Source organism: Nicotiana sylvestris, chromosome 3 (assembly GCF_000393655.2).
Source record: "Nicotiana sylvestris chromosome 3, ASM39365v2, whole genome shotgun sequence".
NCBI lineage: Eukaryota > Viridiplantae > Streptophyta > Magnoliopsida > Solanales > Solanaceae > Nicotiana > Nicotiana sylvestris.
Genome location: NC_091059.1, coordinates 203,273,066 through 203,289,317, shown reverse-complemented (window position 1 = coordinate 203,289,317; position 16,252 = coordinate 203,273,066). Strand labels below are relative to the sequence as shown.

Below are 16,252 nucleotides of genomic sequence, written 5' to 3'. Positions count from 1 at the left end.
ACGGAGTCAAAATTGGATCCAAGGGCAAAGAAGGCTATTTTTATGGGAATTACTTCTGGAGTCAAAGGATATCGCTTATGGTGCCCTATGACAAAGAAAGTAATATTCAGCAGAGATGTTACCTTTGATGAATTTGCTATGGTAAATAAGGTAACAGAAGATACCAAACAAAATGAAGGTGCTTCTAAGCAGGTGGAGTTTGAGGGAAAATTTATTTTTCCTACACAAGAAGCAGAGGAGGAAACAAATGAAGATTACCCTCTGGAAGGAGAGCCAGTAGAGGAGATTCCAACTCAGGAATCTCAACAACAACTTGAATCAATAGCAACCAGCAGGCCAAAAAGAACAATAACGAAACCTGTTCGTCTCATAGAGACGGTTGCTTGTGCAACCTCAATTGTAGCTGATGATGTTCCTACTACTTATAAAGACGCTGTCCAAAGTTCAGAAGAAGATAAGTGGAGGATTGCCATGAATGATGAAATACAGTCCCTTCATCAGAATCATACATGGAGATTGGCCAATCTCCCGAAGGGAAAGAAAGCAATTGGGTGCAAATGGGTATTTGCAAAGAAGGAAGGATTTCCTAACCAAGTAGATGTTCGCTACAAAGCAAGATTGGTGGCCAAAGGATATGCTCAAAAGGAGGGAATTGATTACAATGAAGTGTTTTCTCCAGTTGTAAAGCATTCCTCCATTAGAATTATGTTGGCTTTGGTAGCACAATTGGATTTGGAACTAGTTCAGATGGATGTAAAAACTGCGTTTTTACATGGAAACTTGGAGGAGGAAATCTACATGACTCAGCCAGAAGGATTCAAAGTTGCTGGAAAAGAAAATATGGTGTGCAAACTTGAAAAATCGTTGTACGGATTGAAACAATCTTCTAGACAATGGTACAAGCGATTTGACGAGTTTATGTTGCGGCAAGGGTACAAGAGAAGCAAATACGATCATTGTGTGTATTTGCACAAGCTTAAAGATGGTTCCTTTGTATATCTTCTCCTATATGTTGATGATATGTTGATAGCTTCCAAGAATTCGGAAGAAATTGATAAGTTGAAGATTCAACTGAAGAAGGAGTTCGAGATGAAGGATTTGGGTGAGGCAAAGAAAATTCTTGGCATGGAGATAATTAGAGATAGACGTTCAAAGAAACTCTGTTTATCTCAAAAGGAATATTTGAAGAGAGTACTTCAACGTTTTGGCATAGATGACAAGACTAAGCCAGTTAGTACTCCACTTGCTTCCCATTTTAAGCTAAGTACTACTATGTCGCCAATGGATGAAGCTGAACGAGAGTATATGTCAAAGGTACCATACGCAAATGCTGTTGGTAGCTTGATGTATGCAATGGTTTGCACAAGGCCTGACATTTCACAAGCTGTTGGAGTTATTAGCAGATATATGCACAATCCAGGGAAGGAGCATTGGCAAGCTGTGAAGTGGATTCTACGGTATATTCATAATACTGTAGATGTCGGGTTAGTTTTTGAGCAGGAAGACAATCAGTTTGTAGTTGGATATTGTGACTCAGATTTTGCGGGTGATATGGACAAACGAAGATCAACTACTGGTTATGTGTTTACTTTTGCAAAGGCACCAGTTAGTTGGAAGTCTACTTTGCAGTCAACAGTTGCTTTGTCTACAACAGAGGCAGAGTACATGGCTATTACAGATGCTGTGAAAGAGGCAATTTGGCTTCAAGGATTGCTAAAGGAGCTTGGTGTTGAACAAAAAGGTATCACAATTTTTTGTGATAGTCAAAGTGCTATTCAATTAGCGAAGAACCAAGTTTATCATGCAAGGACGAAGCACATTGATGTTCGGTATCATTTCGTACGAGAAATCATAGAAGAAGGTGGAGTCACGGTGAAGAAAATTCATACTACAGAGAATCCTGCTGATATGCTGACAAAGGTGGTGACTGCGGTCAAGTTTCAACATTGTTTGGATTTGATCAACATTGTTGAACACTGAAGATTGAAGATGAAGACACAACCAAAATTTGTTATTGAGAGAGAATTGAAAATGTGGAATTTTGCCAAGGTGGAGATTTGTTGAAGTTTGGCAAAATGCCAAAGTCCCACATTGGTTGGGAGTTAAGTTTGGGGGGATTTTTCCCCTATAAAAGAAGGCCTAATGTTTAGGATTGAAACACACCTCTCATTTGCCTTCTCATCTGTTTAAGGCATTTGTATCTTCTCTCTTTAGTATTATTTCACTTGTATTTTTGGAGTGGAATAAAATATTTGGTTGTGTCCGAGGAGTAGGCAAAATTAGCCGAACCTCGTAAATTCTGGTGTTCCCTTTATTATTGCTTTATTGTCTTATTTATTATTTGGTGGTTGTCATAATTTTTGGTATAGTAGTTGTGACTTATTCACACTCTATACATTTGGCTTCCGCAACACCATGTCTATGAGCAACGAATCTGCGTCTCTCGCTGTTGTTTTAATCGATGAATTGATGAATGAAGACAGCGATCTTAGATTGAATTCCATGCGACAACTGTCTACTATTGCACGTGCGCTTGGTGTGGAGAGAACTCGGACAGAGTTCATTCAATATATCAGAGAGAATTTTGATGACGAGTATGATGAGGAAGTTCTTCTTAAAATGGCTCAACAGTTGGGAGTGTTTATTCCATATGTGGGAGGAGTTGAATATGCTACTGTCTTACTTCCGCCGTTGGAAGGTCTCTGTAGGGTTGGAGAGACTTGTGTTAGGGACAAAGCAGTTGAGTCATTGTGCAAAATAGGATCTCAAATGAGGGAACCAGACTTGATCGAATCGTTTATTCCACTGCTGAAGGTTAGTACACTTGACAATGTTTCATTGCAACAACAATATACTTCTCATAAATCTTTAAGAATGGCTTCTCATTATCTCATATAGGTTTAGCATATCAAACTGCCGCTGACTTGTTATTTCTTATTTTTGGTTTGTTATTTCCGCTTTGAAATTACTGAAAAGATGCATTAGATTGAAAGCTAATATGACTTCAAGGATAATAGGTTCTGATTCAATGGAGTTAACGCAACCTATTAAGCTAAGTTAGTGCGACATATATTGTGACCTTATCTACAAAAAAGTGCCTAATCGATCATTTGAATGTCTGAGAAGATGTCCATTAGTTGGTATCATAAGTTGATGGGGTAGAAATAAAGAATTTGAAATTAACTATGTATGTGGATTGAAGTTCTCCTTAAGCTAATTCTTCTTAGGTTACTTCTTTTTATTATGCTAGCAGTTTCTTTGTTCATCCTTTAATCTATTAATTAGTTTGTAACTTAGTGTGGTGATCTTCAATGTGTGATCCTTCTTTTCCTGGTTTTGCCTAATCAGAAACTGGCTGATAAGGAGTGGACTGCTCAAAGTTCTTCATGCGGATTATTTCACATTGCTTACCCAAATGCCACAGAGCCTTTAAGAGAGGAACTAAGAACTCTATACAACCAACTTTGCCACAATGAAACACCTTTGGTAAGGAAAGCAGCTGCAAAAAATCTTGGAAAGTTTGCTGAGACTGTTGAGCAACCCTACCTGATGAATTACATCATGCCAATGTTCAAGCATCTGACTCAGGATGGTATGGTTTACTCTTTTTAACAAATTCTATTTGCTTTCTGAAAGTAGTTTTTATTTGGATAAAAAATTATTATTGGTCGCGGATTCTTTTTGGTTCTGCTTGGCTTTGATTCTTTTATACCACGAGTAATTATACAGTGTATTTCAATTTGATTGAGAGAATTCTTAATAAGGCATATTTCATATTGGCTCTCCTTAGATCAGAAAATTGGTACTAGCAGTTGGCCTACATCAATCAATTTTCAATTGACTTGTAAGGTTGGAGGATAAGATAAAATGAATGAAGGTTTAAGGAAAGAACATTTACGATTAGGATGTTGCTGTAACCCTCTTTCTAAGTTAACTAAAGAGTAAATTGCATGTAATTTAGTCAAGGCATACAATTTATCTCTTCATCCTCACCCTATTCTAGGTCAAACAAGCATAAAGAGCATATTGATGCAAGTTTGGGAGTGCAAATTTTCGTTCAGAAAGAGGAGTGATCTTCAAGGTAGCTTCAAATAATTCTGGAAAGAAGTACCAAAAAGTCTGATCAATTTTTATGTGCTGATGACAAGCCTTAGTTGTTCTATTTTAGATTTGCTCTCATATCGGAAAGTCTGCTAGTAGTCAATAGTTGGCACTATCTCAGTGTTGATCTAGATTTGGTTTATTCTATTTAAAATCATTGTGACTAAATTGGGTGTTTGTTCTATTCAGATCAAGATTCTGTCCGTCTATTGGCTGTCAAGAATTGTGCAGTTTTAGGGAAGCTATTGGTGCAACAAGTTTGTCTAGCAGAGATTCTCCCTGTCATAATTAGTTTATCACAGGTTCAATTAAACTAAACATCTGCAACATGACTTTTTTATTGACTTGTTGTTATATGTATGTACTATATTTTATTAACTTTGCATATAAATGGATATGGTGTTTTCCCTTGATCAAACACTAATTTGCTCTATCAGTTTACACTTGGATACTGGCGGCCAGAACTTATTTAAATTACCTGCTTATCTGCATTAACAGGATGATTCTTGGCAAGTTCGTTACACGGTTGCAGATCAACTTTGTGAACTATGTGAGACAGTTGGACCAGATGCTACCAGGTATTTGGTTATTTGTGAACTGAAATGCTGTTAAGATCATTTCTCCAATCTTTTCCTTTTATACTTTTTAGTTCTCTCTCTTTTTGTTTTAACTTTTAGTCAAGTGTCCTCTGTCCAAAACTAACTTATGAGAGTTGTGAAATTTGGAAGGACGGAGATGGTCCCTGCATATGTTCGTCTACTTCGTGATAATGAAACTGACGTCCGCAGAGCTGCAGCTGGTAAAGTCACCAAGTTTTTCCAGATATTGAGCCCTGAGCTTCCAGTCCAGCATATCTTGCCTTGTGTCAAGGTTTAAATCTTATGGTGCTTGTTTCGTCTTTTGCTATATTATCATGCTCTATCTCTTGGTCTTTTCAGTTTGTATGCTTTCTCATTATTCTTTTCTGTGGACTTTCTATTACTCATTCAAAGGATCTTTAAAATTTGTATCTGTAACTATCATTAGATCAATCCCAGGAAGTTCGTTTTGCTTTGGCTTCAGATATTATGGGACTGTCTCCTATTTTAGGAAAGGTATAAAACCTTGCCAATATTAGCCTATAGTTTCTCAATACCACAGTACGTGCACTAAGAACTATCATCAATTTTTTCCTGATTGTTGTCCTGGTGTAACATGTTCTTTCCCATGGTGGTTCAGTATAAACATAAATGATGTCTGCTTTGTTCTTTTTTCTTTTGTTTTTAGAAAACCTTTTGCTTACCTTTTCTCCATACGAGTCTCTAGTTATGTTAATGTGTCTCAATATGGTTTCTGATCAAGAAAATTGTCCTCCTAATATGCTTTAGTATTTTGCTCGATAAGGCACCACATTCTGCTGTAACTCTTGTACTTATTTCACTTCTCTCAGTCTCTTGAAAATCAGCTCTCAGTTTTGTTGGAAAGAGTTATAAATTCCTCTCTGATCAGATTTTAAGCAGCTTATGCTTTACTTAGGTCTCACGGCCTGTGTGGCTTTTAGTTTGACTTTGGATTGTGTAGCATATATATCTCTCTTTCTTTTTGAGCTGCGTGCCAAAGCAATTCGTGAATATACTCCTAACTTGCTTTGGGAAGTCTGAGTCTGCTTTTAGTCAATCATATCGCGAAGAGGAACTTATTGTTTCTGTACTTCTTATTGCAGGATCAAACTGTTGAGCAGCTTCTCCCAATATTCCTCACTCTTCTAAAGGATGAGTCCACTCAAATTCGTGTGAACATTATTAGTAAGATTGATCAAGTGAACCAGGTAAGCCATCTATAATCTGTATTCAAACTACTTTGCATGGTCTGAATCTCACCACCTATACCCTTTTTATTTTTCTCTTACAGGTGATTGGAATTGATCTGCTTTCCCAATCACTGCTGTCAGTTATTGATGAACTTTCAGAGGCTAAACACTGGAGAGTTCGGGTTGCATTAATTAATTTCATCCCTCTATTGGCCAGTCAGCTCGGTGTTAGCTTTTACAATGACAAAATTGGTGCTCTTTGCATGCAATGGTTAACAGATGAGGTATTCCTGAAGCTCTCTTTTTCTAATTAGGTCTACTGCTGATTTAGATGGCAAACATCTGTGAAGAATAAACTTTCTTGTTTACGACTTGTTTGGTGAAAGAGTCGTGGTCTGTAGTTTAGTTGGGATAATGTTTTTACATGTTTCTTATTGTTTTTCAACTTGCAGGTTCACCAAGTTCGAGTTGCAGCAGCTAATAATCTTGTGCTCCTCGCAGTTAAATTTGGTCCAGAATGGGCATTAGAGCATATAATTTCACAGGTTTTCTAGTCATTTACTGCAAGATTTTTCGCTTGTTGCTGATGCAATAATTTAGCAGTCAAATATTTGCAATCTTGTCTACTTCATATTCCAGGCCTTTTGTTTCATTTGACAACTTGACTAACACTTCTTTACAGGTTTTGGACATGGTTAATGACCGACGTTATCAGTATCGCATAAACATACTTCGCACACTTTCTCTTCTTGCCCCTGTAGTGGGCTTAGAGATTACTACTTCCACAATTTTCCCAGTTATACTTGCTGCTTCAACAGACAGGTTAACTATCAACCTCTTCATGCGTAAATCCTATTCATTCAAGATACTTGTTAAGGCTCGGCTCTAACACTTGCATATTCCAGGGTACCTAATGTCAGGTTCAATGTGGCAAAGGTGTTGCCGTCTCTTGCTTCTATAGTTGATCAATCTGTAAGTGACAATGTAGTTCTACCATTGCCTGCAAACATAGAATTCTGACACAACGTTCCACTGATATGAACATTGCTCTTTGCAGGTTGTGGAAGAAAGAATCCGGCCTTGTTTGAATAAACTCAATCAGGACGAGGATGTTGATGTTAGGTTTTTTGCCAACAAAGCCCTACAGGCAATCTATCAGTGATATATGTCTAGTTAAGTGAGTTTGATACGTCGAAAATAGTAGTTTTCTCCTTGTTGATACTGAATACTGAAGATAAAGGTGAATGGCGATGCAACGTCTGAGCTTTTGTAGTCTAAGGGTGTGTTAGGTATAATGGAAAATGTTTTCCGTGGAAAATGTTTTCCAAGAAAATGTTTTCTTGGAAAACAAGTAGTAATCTTATTCATTTTCTAGTGTTTGGTACGCAAATTAAGGAAAATGACTTCTGAAGAGTATTCATAAATAATTTAGATATAATAAACATGAATCCATAAACTTTCAAACTAACAACCTTCCGGACCCACAAATTTCATAAACTTTCCAACCCGCTAAACTTTCAAAACCGCGGAATTTCGGACCCGTAAACTTTATAATTTCTAAACTCGTAAACTTCAAAACACATAAACCTCCGAACTCATAATTTTGGAACTTGTAAAATTTTGAGCCTTTAAACCAATAAATAATAAAATTAAAACTGAAAAATATATTTAATTTTTTTTTTTGGTGGTGGTGGTGGGGGGAGAGTAGGGGTGGGTGATGGGGCAGGGGGAGGGGAATGGAGGGGTAGTAGGGTGGGTGGTAACGGAAAAACTGAAATTTGAAAAAAAAAAAAACCTTTTTTTGGAGAGGGGGTGGGGTGGGTTGGTGAGGGTGGGGAAGGTTGAGAAGGATCTTTGGAAAATGTTTTCCCATTCTCTTGATAATGAAAACATTTTCCTCCAATTGGAGGAAAATGAATTGATAAGGAAAATGTTTTCCACAACATTTAAGCGAACCAAACATGGGAAAATTAGAAAACATTTTCCGAAAGATGTTTTCCTTCATACCAAACACACCCTAAATGTAGATATCAGATATTGCATTCTCCTGCCATTTTGTAGGCATTAGAATAGAAAATCTCTTGAACTGCCAAACGAGTATGTACTATTTTGCGAGTGTTGTGTATATACTGACAAGCAACAACTTTTGGTTAGCTATGTTTTGGTGGTTCCTGATTTCTTGGCTTCTTGCTGTTGGGACACGAGAGTGTGCTGCATTTTATGCAGTGTTTTTCCTACCTGATTCATTCTGCATATCTGCAATTCTACATCAGATACTAGAACTCAAAGCCAGTGACAATGAGTACTGAGTAGACTTGTGGATTACTAATGAGTCGAACATTGGATGATTTTGTTGGCTTGGTTGCAGGTATGCTGACTACAAAATTTGTTTTGAAAATGGCCATGCCAATAACCACAGGTCTGCAGTTTCTCTATGTTGGTTTCAGTAAAAGAAACAATTGAATCCACAGTGATTGCGTTTTGATACTTCTTAATTTGTTTCCTTCTAATATTTGATTCCAGTAGTAAGTTACTTACTTGATTTTTATCCTTTCTAACTAAACTTAGACCAGTTTCTACTCTCTTGTATTTGTAGACAAAACATTAGATCACTAATTAAAGTTGTAGAACAAATTACACTACCAGTCATAAAATTTTAAACCAATAGTTAAGGATAAAGTTTCCAAATAGCATTTTTTTTTCATTCTTTCGTCCGTGAAGTATGTTACATTTGCAAAACTTTCTAAAGAAGGACAAAATAGAAAAAGTGGGCTCGAAAAAGGCTATTTGAGAAAATTAGAGATAAATTAGTTATACGTGATTAAATAAAAATAATAATAGGATAAAAATGTAAAAAATGGAGTAACAAACACTCAAATATGTATAGATTTTAACTTAAATATTATATAAAAATAATTTTTACATATTGGAGGTCATAGTGTAAAAAATTCTTTAGGTTAAATTAAACTAATAGTATTTAAATAATAGCCCATTCAACGCGGTAAAATAAGGTAGACGCGTACTGGTTAGTCGGTACAAATGCAAAAACTATATAGGGTTGAGAGGGCCACATACTTAACAAATCTCGAGTCTTGACCCCCCAAGATTTGAGTCGAATTCGCTCTCTGGGACCAATAGGGGTCAGGCCAACAACAGCGAAACAAAACAATTGTGGTGTTCAACATTCTTCTTCTTGTTCAAGATTTTGACTGGAAAATTGACAACTTCAAATCAAACGATTCCAATGTATCAACCGTTATCAGATCGGAGTTGATGCATAATCTTGAACATTTTCTCATCTGAAGGAGAAAGGCATTGGGATCCGTTTAATGGCTCGGATCTTCGAGTACTTCGTAGTATGTGGTATCGGGCCAGAGATTCGGACCTTGGATGGGAACAGAGGGTACCATGGCTCAGGGGTTATGTATTTGCCTTCTCTTCTTGATCAGTACCCTCCTTCCAATCACACTCTCTACCCTCCCCCTCCCCCTCAACTCCCTACTGTAAGTACTCTATTTCCCCTTTACTTTGCATTTAATGTTTAGGATATTTATTTCTTGCAGTACAAGTTATTTTAGCATTACTTGGAATGCAGTGTGTTCTACCAGCTGGTGTGGAATTCTACGGGTCGGGTTTTGATTCAAATGATCCATCTACTTTTCCCAGGAGTTATCCTATTGTTTTGACTGGTACGCTACTAGCTTTCATATAGTATCTTCACTTGATTTTTTGGATGAAATCGACTGTATAAAAATCCCTTCAACATACTTATACTTGGTTTGGTAGGGATTTGCAGCTTTATTGTTGATCTTCTGATAAAACATTATGTCCTTATTGCACCCAAGGGTCTGGCCTAGTGGGAGGAGAACCACAAGGCCTTAGGTTCAAATCCCAGCAGAGTAAAAAAACACTAGGTTATTTCTTCCCATCTACCTAAGGCCGGTGGACAGATTTATCTGGCACCTGTGCTGGCGGGAGGTGGCAGATACCGGTGGAATAGTCGAGGTGTGCGCAAGCTGGCTCGCACACCATCGTCATAAAAAACATTATGTCCTTATTACTAATGAAAGTGATTTAGTTCAACTATTGTTTTAAGGTCATCTTATTGAAAGGAAGATTAGTCTCTTTTTCTTTGCCTTCTGCTGTTGCCAGTTTAGTCTTTCCGCTTTCTTTCCTTTATTGGGTTGTGACTAGCGAGTGATACTGGTTACAGAGGGTGATGGGTCAAAGATCTACGTCAGCTGCATCGCATTTCGGGATCCTGTTTGCGAGGATATTGCTGAAGCTTACCGCATTCCTGCAAATTCATATGCTGACAAATGCATCTGTCTTGTCTCACGTTCTCCCAGTTTTGGAATCCTTCGAGATGCACTGGAGGAGATTTTTGTGCTTTGTTTTTCCTCCTCTGGAAGCAGGTATGGATTAAAAAGCTTTGCTGGTTATGATGGTAATCAGTAATTGACAGATATATTGCACATTGATTATTAATGATGAAAATGTATACCTTATATTTAGGTCTCCCAGCGAGTCAGCAATTTGTTTCCTATGAATGAAGAATAAGCTGGCCTAAAGATTATTTTTCACCAATATTCCCGCCTTAAACTAGGACAACATCTTCTCTGTTCTCCCTGAGTGACCAGTTCCCGATCTTAGTAGCTTGAGAGTAGTTTGAATCACTTTCCTATCTTCAACACCTCAATTTTTCCACCGTGATACCAGTATAAAGACTGACAGGAAATGTTACCAGTAAAGCAAGTGTTAATTGCTCCAATAACTTATGGTCGGGTCAGATGTGAATTGCGATAAAAAAATTGTTCCTCGTTTTGTGGAGATAATATATAACTTGTTAGCATGTCAAGCCAAAGGGGCGAAAGTGTTTCTTTAGGAAATCTTCTACTGTTTCGTGAGGTTACATTTTAAAGAGAAGATCAGAAGTCCGTATTTACCCTATGCTTGTCAACTAGAGGAAGGAAGGAAAGGAAGGGGATTGGGTAAACTTTCTCTACCTTCTTTGGTTTCACACTTGAAAGAGGAAGTGAGCGGAGAGAGCACAAAATAGTTCTTTTCTTGGGTCCACCTATTTTCCTCCCCCTTTCTCTACCTTCAAGGATTGTATTTTTCCTTTTCTTGCATGTGCAAAAACACATGATTTAGAATAATAATTATATAGCTTCTGATTCATACCCGACTCCAGTAAATATATGGTTAGTAACGGAAAGTGGTTTTTTGCATTTTGTTTTTTCCTAATTTTAAGATTTTATACTTCAAATGAAAGCGGAATTTCCATTTTATCATCATGTGCACTAATGTTGTCAGCTCTGCAAACATTTCAGCAAGCCATTGTGGGATGTTATAGCATATTCAGTCTCCAATGTACCTTTGCCTACACCTGGAAAGGATAGGGTGCTATTTGCTATTGAGAACAGCCTGCTCTCTGTTGAAGTTCCACCAAAGGAGGGCCTTCCTCATGCCGATGTATGTTTACGCGCATTTGTCTTCTTGACAGTTTCGCCTGTTAAGGTGTCTCACTCGATGGTTGATTCAAATTCAATAAAGGATTGACTATGTTTCACTTGATGACAGATATCATTTCAGCCTTTGCTTCAGTGTTTGGATGTGGACAATGTAATCCAGTTATTTACAGCTGTTTTGCTTGAGAGAAGGATTTTGCTTCGATCGAACATGTATTTCCTAATTGCTCTTTAGCTCGTGGAAGAAACATAAGTAAATTTGTTTAATTTCTTCTATTTATATATAGTGCTGTTGGTATCCTCTCCTGTTTCTTGTGCATAACTTACATTTTAAATGACATGTGCACTGAAGCCTCTGCCGAGTTTGGTTCTATCTTAGCAGCTTAATGAATTAGACACCTAGCTCTTTTCTAGCTTTTTGGTGCAACATGGCCTTGGTAGGATGTAGATTCCATGTTATGATTGGGGGACACTTTGTACTTTTTAGCGCACTGTCATAATGCTGTTATACCATTTATAAAATGTGATTACTTATATAAAAAAGAATTAGATAGTCAGCTCTAATTCTGACACAGTTCTTTCTATTGATACATACATGATGTGAGAATTGTTTTATCTTGTGCCTAGAAAGGGCATAATCATTAATATTAGCAAAGCCTACTTCATATAGCTTGCAGTTGTTTATTCTGTTGATTGAGCAGTATCTTTTAACAACTTTATATTGAAAATGTTGGTAATGTCACTAATGGAAAAAGATTAATAACTCTGTGAATTGTTAAATCTGGCGTTCCCGAAAATGAAGCAGGCTTATAACTTGTTTCTATAACCTTATTAAGAAAATGTAATTGTGTGTGCAATAAAGCTGAAAACTTTGGAGCAGGAAAGCAGAGCTGATGTATTTCTTAAAAACTTTTGGAGATGCAAAGTATTATATGCTGCAATAAGCTTCCAAGATTTTAGATTCTATGTCCCTAGTCCTCAATTTTTTAGTGCTAAAAAGCCCCTTAATTGGTTACTTTAGGTGCTTCAAGATAGTTGTTATTGGATTCAACTTTCTTTCAGCTTCTCTGTTTAGTGGTCTTCTCAGTTCTGGCTTTTAAGGTTTTGCAAATACACCCAAGCAACTAACCTTTTGTAGCTGATTGTATACTATTGGAACTCATGTTTCCTAATTTCTAATTAACTGATTTTGCAGGTATTCTCTGTTAACACTTGTTTCAGAAGCCATATGCCATTTAATTTATCCATTTCGGTGGCAGGTGAGTTTTTTACTGGTTTATTGAATATTTTTGGGATCTATGGCTTGTGATTTCATTTTCAATTTACACACACACACACACACACACACACACACACACACACACACATATATATATATATATATATATATATATATATATGTTCCCATGTGCATTTTCTGAAATTATATGTGTATAGGTGTGTATTTATGTACGTCAATACATATATATGTTTATTAATGTGTATGTATGTACATTTACTATGCCCTATGCTACAGGGGCTTTATTATGTTTTGAGGTTTCCATGGACTGTCATCTGATTTGCTGATGTTTGTTGTGCTGAAGCATGTCTACATTCCATTGCTGTTTTTCAGTGGAGTAGACTATATTGATGCTCCTACGCCTTACATGATGGGCCTTCACTCTGGCGTGGATACCTATGGGCTTACGATGGATGGTGTAAGTTCACATAATGCTTATAAGCTAACTTAGACACTTAGCTCTCCTTATTTTTTCATTTAATAATGAGATAACTTGAGTTATCATTTTTAGATTAAACGGTCGTCAATGTTGATGATATATAGTGGTAAATGTGCTACCTATTTTCTTGATAGTAAAGTAATTCTACTTATGAACCAGCACCAAGAAAGTGCTACCTGTATTTAGTTTCATATAAAGATGGCATTGTTCTTCGATGTTTTTTTTTCTTCATTTTTAAGTAAAAGAGGAAGTGTCTCATGAGATTTTAAGGTCTGGCATAGAAATCTCTGAAGCAATGTCTGCTTGGATAGTTCATTTTAAAAAAATATCTGCTTGGATAGTAATGGTAGTTTGATGAGTTTATTGCATATGAATATGTGAGACATTGTCGGGGAAATTATTGGTTGGCTTAGTGGTATAGTGTGAATCCAGCTAGTTTCCATGCTGGAGTTACTTTACTAAAGTTTTGCTTGCGCTCAGATATGCCAAGCCTGAGCCAGTATGAGCAAGGTCGAAGCAGATCCAAGCTTTATAGGTACTAGGTAGGAATTATTGCTTGGTAATTCTAAACGACTTTCTTCTAACATACTCCTAAACTCACTTGTCTTTTTATTAGGTTGTATTTCTCTGTGTGGTAGGGTAGGTATTTTTGGCATTTCATCAGTGTTATAGAATGAAGAAATTTCTTGATTTTGATGGCGCAATATTAAGGCCATTTCTAGAATAAATTTGATGTCACCTGTTGGTTCGTCATGATGCTGATTGCTGTTATCACTTATCACAGTTTTTGTACTCATGCCTTTTGGAGCTCCATCTTTAGCTTCTTACTGGATTAACTTGATCTCAGGCTGTCTTGTTGTAGTTACACACATAAGTTCTTCAAACATTGACAAAATCTTTCTTAAAAGAGGAAAAAACGTTGACAACATATCTGATAAACTAATAGTTTCATTCTGCTGATCTATGCCGAAGTGTTCACAAAGAGAAAATGAGTGGTTTCTGCATGTGCCCTTTCTCAAAGACATACAGTGAGTATCAGGTCCAGAACACACATCTAGTTCCCTCGAGGGTGATTCTAAAATTTGACAGCCTTATCTTGGCGGGGAACTATGGTTAAAAGAGTCACTAAGAGCTCTGCGGATCGACGCACCACAATAGACCTTATGATATAGGATAAACGGATATGATGGATTTTAGATTGGACTCTTCCTCTAGAGATATATACACAAGAAACATAATCAATCTGGATAGTACTGATAGAAATAATTAGCTACTCCAGCTAATCTAGCCTTGAAGCCACTTTAGTAGGTTGTTAAAGTCATTTTTTTTTTTTTTTTTGATGAGTAAGTGAATTTTATTAACAAAAGGCATCAAGAAGATGCAGATGTTACAAACAAACAGAAAGTATCAGCCCAAAAATATCAACCAAGGATCTATCATAAGACTAATGAGCTGATAAATTCCAAAAAGGATTCAGGGTTATAACTGGGGTAAGATTAACCCAACTAAAAAGACTAACTAAACATTTGGCTTTAAGCGAATGATTGGCAGCTGAGACCCCATCAAAGCATCTCTGATTCCTTTCGGTCCATATACACCACAAAATACAAGCAGGAACCATAGCCCAGATCCTTTTGATGCTTTTATCAACTTTCCATGAGCACCAACTCACAAAAGCCTCCCTGACATTGCATGGTATAGACCAATGTACACCAAAAAGAGCTAGGAACATGTTCCACATGTCTGTTGCAACTGAGCAATGAAGAAACAAATGATTAATTAAGCAAGAGCCCTTTAGAGTGATCCAGCTAAAACAGATAATTTTTGGTGGCAGCTTAGTTCTCAAGATTAATTTCCAAGGCCATTGATCAATCATTTCTTTATTGGAGCTCAAGTGGGAGTAGCCTGCTTTGACGGAGTAAGTGCCCTCTTTGTTGTTGCCCCATTTAAGCCTGTCTCTTCCCTGGATGGCGACTATGATGTTATGCAGGCTTCCAAAAAGTGAAGTCAGATCTTCTATCTCCCAATCATTAAGATCCCTTCTTAGGTTTAGATTCCATGTATTGTCCTCCCTGTTTTGAGCAATAGTACAGTCTGGATTGGTTGCAATTAGGAATATTCTTGGGTAGACCTCCTTTAGTGTAGTGTTCCCCAACCAATTGTCCTTCCAAAATTGGATGTGTGCACCATTTCCCACTTGCAGTGACGTGTTTCTTGAGAAATCCTCCCAAAGTTTCATGATATTCTTCCACAGCCCAGTTCCATATGTTGTTCTAACCATATTAGTGCACCAGTGACCAGAAGTCCCATACTTTGCTTGGATGATTTCTTTCCAGAACCCAGCTTCCTCCTGGTTATACCTCCAGTGCCATTTCATAAGCATGCTTTTGTTGTGAAGTGCCAGATCTTTAACTCCAAGGCCCCCAAGTGTTTTGGGCATTATAACTTTGGACCATTTGACTAAGTGAAACTTATGCTCTTTACTGTTACCCTCCCATAGAAAAGATCTTCTGAGTTTGGGTGTGTTTGGTATGAAGGAAAACATTTTCCGGAAAATGTTTTCCAATTTTCCCATGTTTGGTTGGCTTAAATGTTTTGGAAAACATTTTCCTTATCAATTCATTTTCCTCCAATTAGAGGAAAATGTTTTCCTTATCAAAAGAAGGGAAAACATTTTCCAAAGCTTATTCTCAACCTTCCCCGCCCTCACCAACCAACCCTACCCCCTCTCCAAAAAAAGGTTTTTTTTTTTTCAAATTTCAGTTTTTCTGTTACCACCCACCCTACTACCCCTCCCGCAAAAAAAATATTTTTTTTTACCTTAATTTTTTTTTGCAATTTCAAATTTTTGTTTTTTCATTTTTCTGCAACCCCCCGAGTGCACAAAATTTTTTTTTACCTTTTTTTTTGTAATTTAAATTTCTGTTTTTTTTTGTTTTACTGCCACCCCCCCCCCCCCCCCCCCCCCCAAAAAAAAAAAAATTTAAATATATTTTTCAGTTTTACTTTTTTTATTTATCGGTTTAAAGGCTCAAAATATTACAAGTTCCAAAATTATGAGTTCAGAGGTTTATGTGTTTGGAAGGTTACGAGTTTAGAAATTATAAAGTTTATGGGTTCGAAATTCCGCGATTTTGAAAGTTCAGCGGTTCGAAAGTTTATGAAATTTGTGG

The 16,252-nt window shown here is 37.0% G+C and overlaps 2 protein-coding genes across 5 annotated transcripts in view; both read left to right on the top strand.

Moving 5' to 3' along the window:
• Window positions 1-2,562: 2,562 nt before the first annotated feature.
• Window positions 2,563-7,192, top strand: LOC104216455 (serine/threonine-protein phosphatase 2A 65 kDa regulatory subunit A beta isoform-like). Of its 3 annotated transcripts, XM_009766494.2 has the most exons (13): window positions 2,563-2,814; window positions 3,349-3,592; window positions 4,004-4,081; window positions 4,291-4,403; window positions 4,600-4,679; window positions 4,830-4,971; window positions 5,139-5,195; window positions 5,804-5,908; window positions 5,992-6,174; window positions 6,343-6,435; window positions 6,573-6,712; window positions 6,796-6,862; window positions 6,948-7,192. In XM_009766494.2, the coding sequence occupies exons 1-13, from the start codon at window positions 2,620-2,622 to the stop codon at window positions 7,050-7,052; spliced, it is 1,602 nt and encodes a 533-aa protein (XP_009764796.2). In that variant the 5' UTR covers window positions 2,563-2,619; the 3' UTR covers window positions 7,053-7,192. The 3 variants fall into 3 exon arrangements, with proteins under 3 accessions (XP_009764796.2, XP_070024759.1, XP_070024758.1); XM_070168658.1 differs by lacking the exon at window positions 4,004-4,081; XM_070168657.1 differs by lacking the exon at window positions 5,139-5,195.
• A 1,778-nt stretch (window positions 7,193-8,970) lies between these two features.
• LOC104216452 (DENN domain and WD repeat-containing protein SCD1) overlaps window positions 8,971-16,252 on the top strand; it is a 32,848-nt gene continuing 25,566 nt past the window's right edge. For both annotated transcript variants that reach the window (XM_009766491.2, XM_009766489.2), the window contains exons 1-7: window positions 8,971-9,393; window positions 9,486-9,579; window positions 10,104-10,305; window positions 11,224-11,365; window positions 11,474-11,574; window positions 12,557-12,620; window positions 12,945-13,058. In XM_009766491.2, the coding sequence (XP_009764793.1) occupies window positions 9,220-9,393; window positions 9,486-9,579; window positions 10,104-10,305; window positions 11,224-11,365; window positions 11,474-11,574; window positions 12,557-12,620; window positions 12,945-13,058 (891 nt within the window). In that variant the 5' untranslated portion in view covers window positions 8,971-9,219. The remainder of the gene's footprint in view (window positions 9,394-9,485; window positions 9,580-10,103; window positions 10,306-11,223; window positions 11,366-11,473; window positions 11,575-12,556; window positions 12,621-12,944; window positions 13,059-16,252) is intronic.

What these genes read in the sequence shown, in the direction of transcription:
- LOC104216455 (XM_009766494.2), top strand. Translation starts at nt 2,620, where the DNA reads ATGGCTCAACAGTTGGGAGTGTTTATTCCATATGTGGGAGGAGTTGAA. An exon ending in CGTTTATTCCACTGCTGAAG is followed by an intron (nt 2,815 to 3,348) that starts GTTAGTACACTT and finishes TTGCCTAATCAG; the next exon opens with AAACTGGCTGATAAGGAGTG. An exon ending in CTTGCTGCTTCAACAGACAG is followed by an intron (nt 6,713 to 6,795) that starts GTTAACTATCAA and finishes TGCATATTCCAG; the next exon opens with GGTACCTAATGTCAGGTTCA.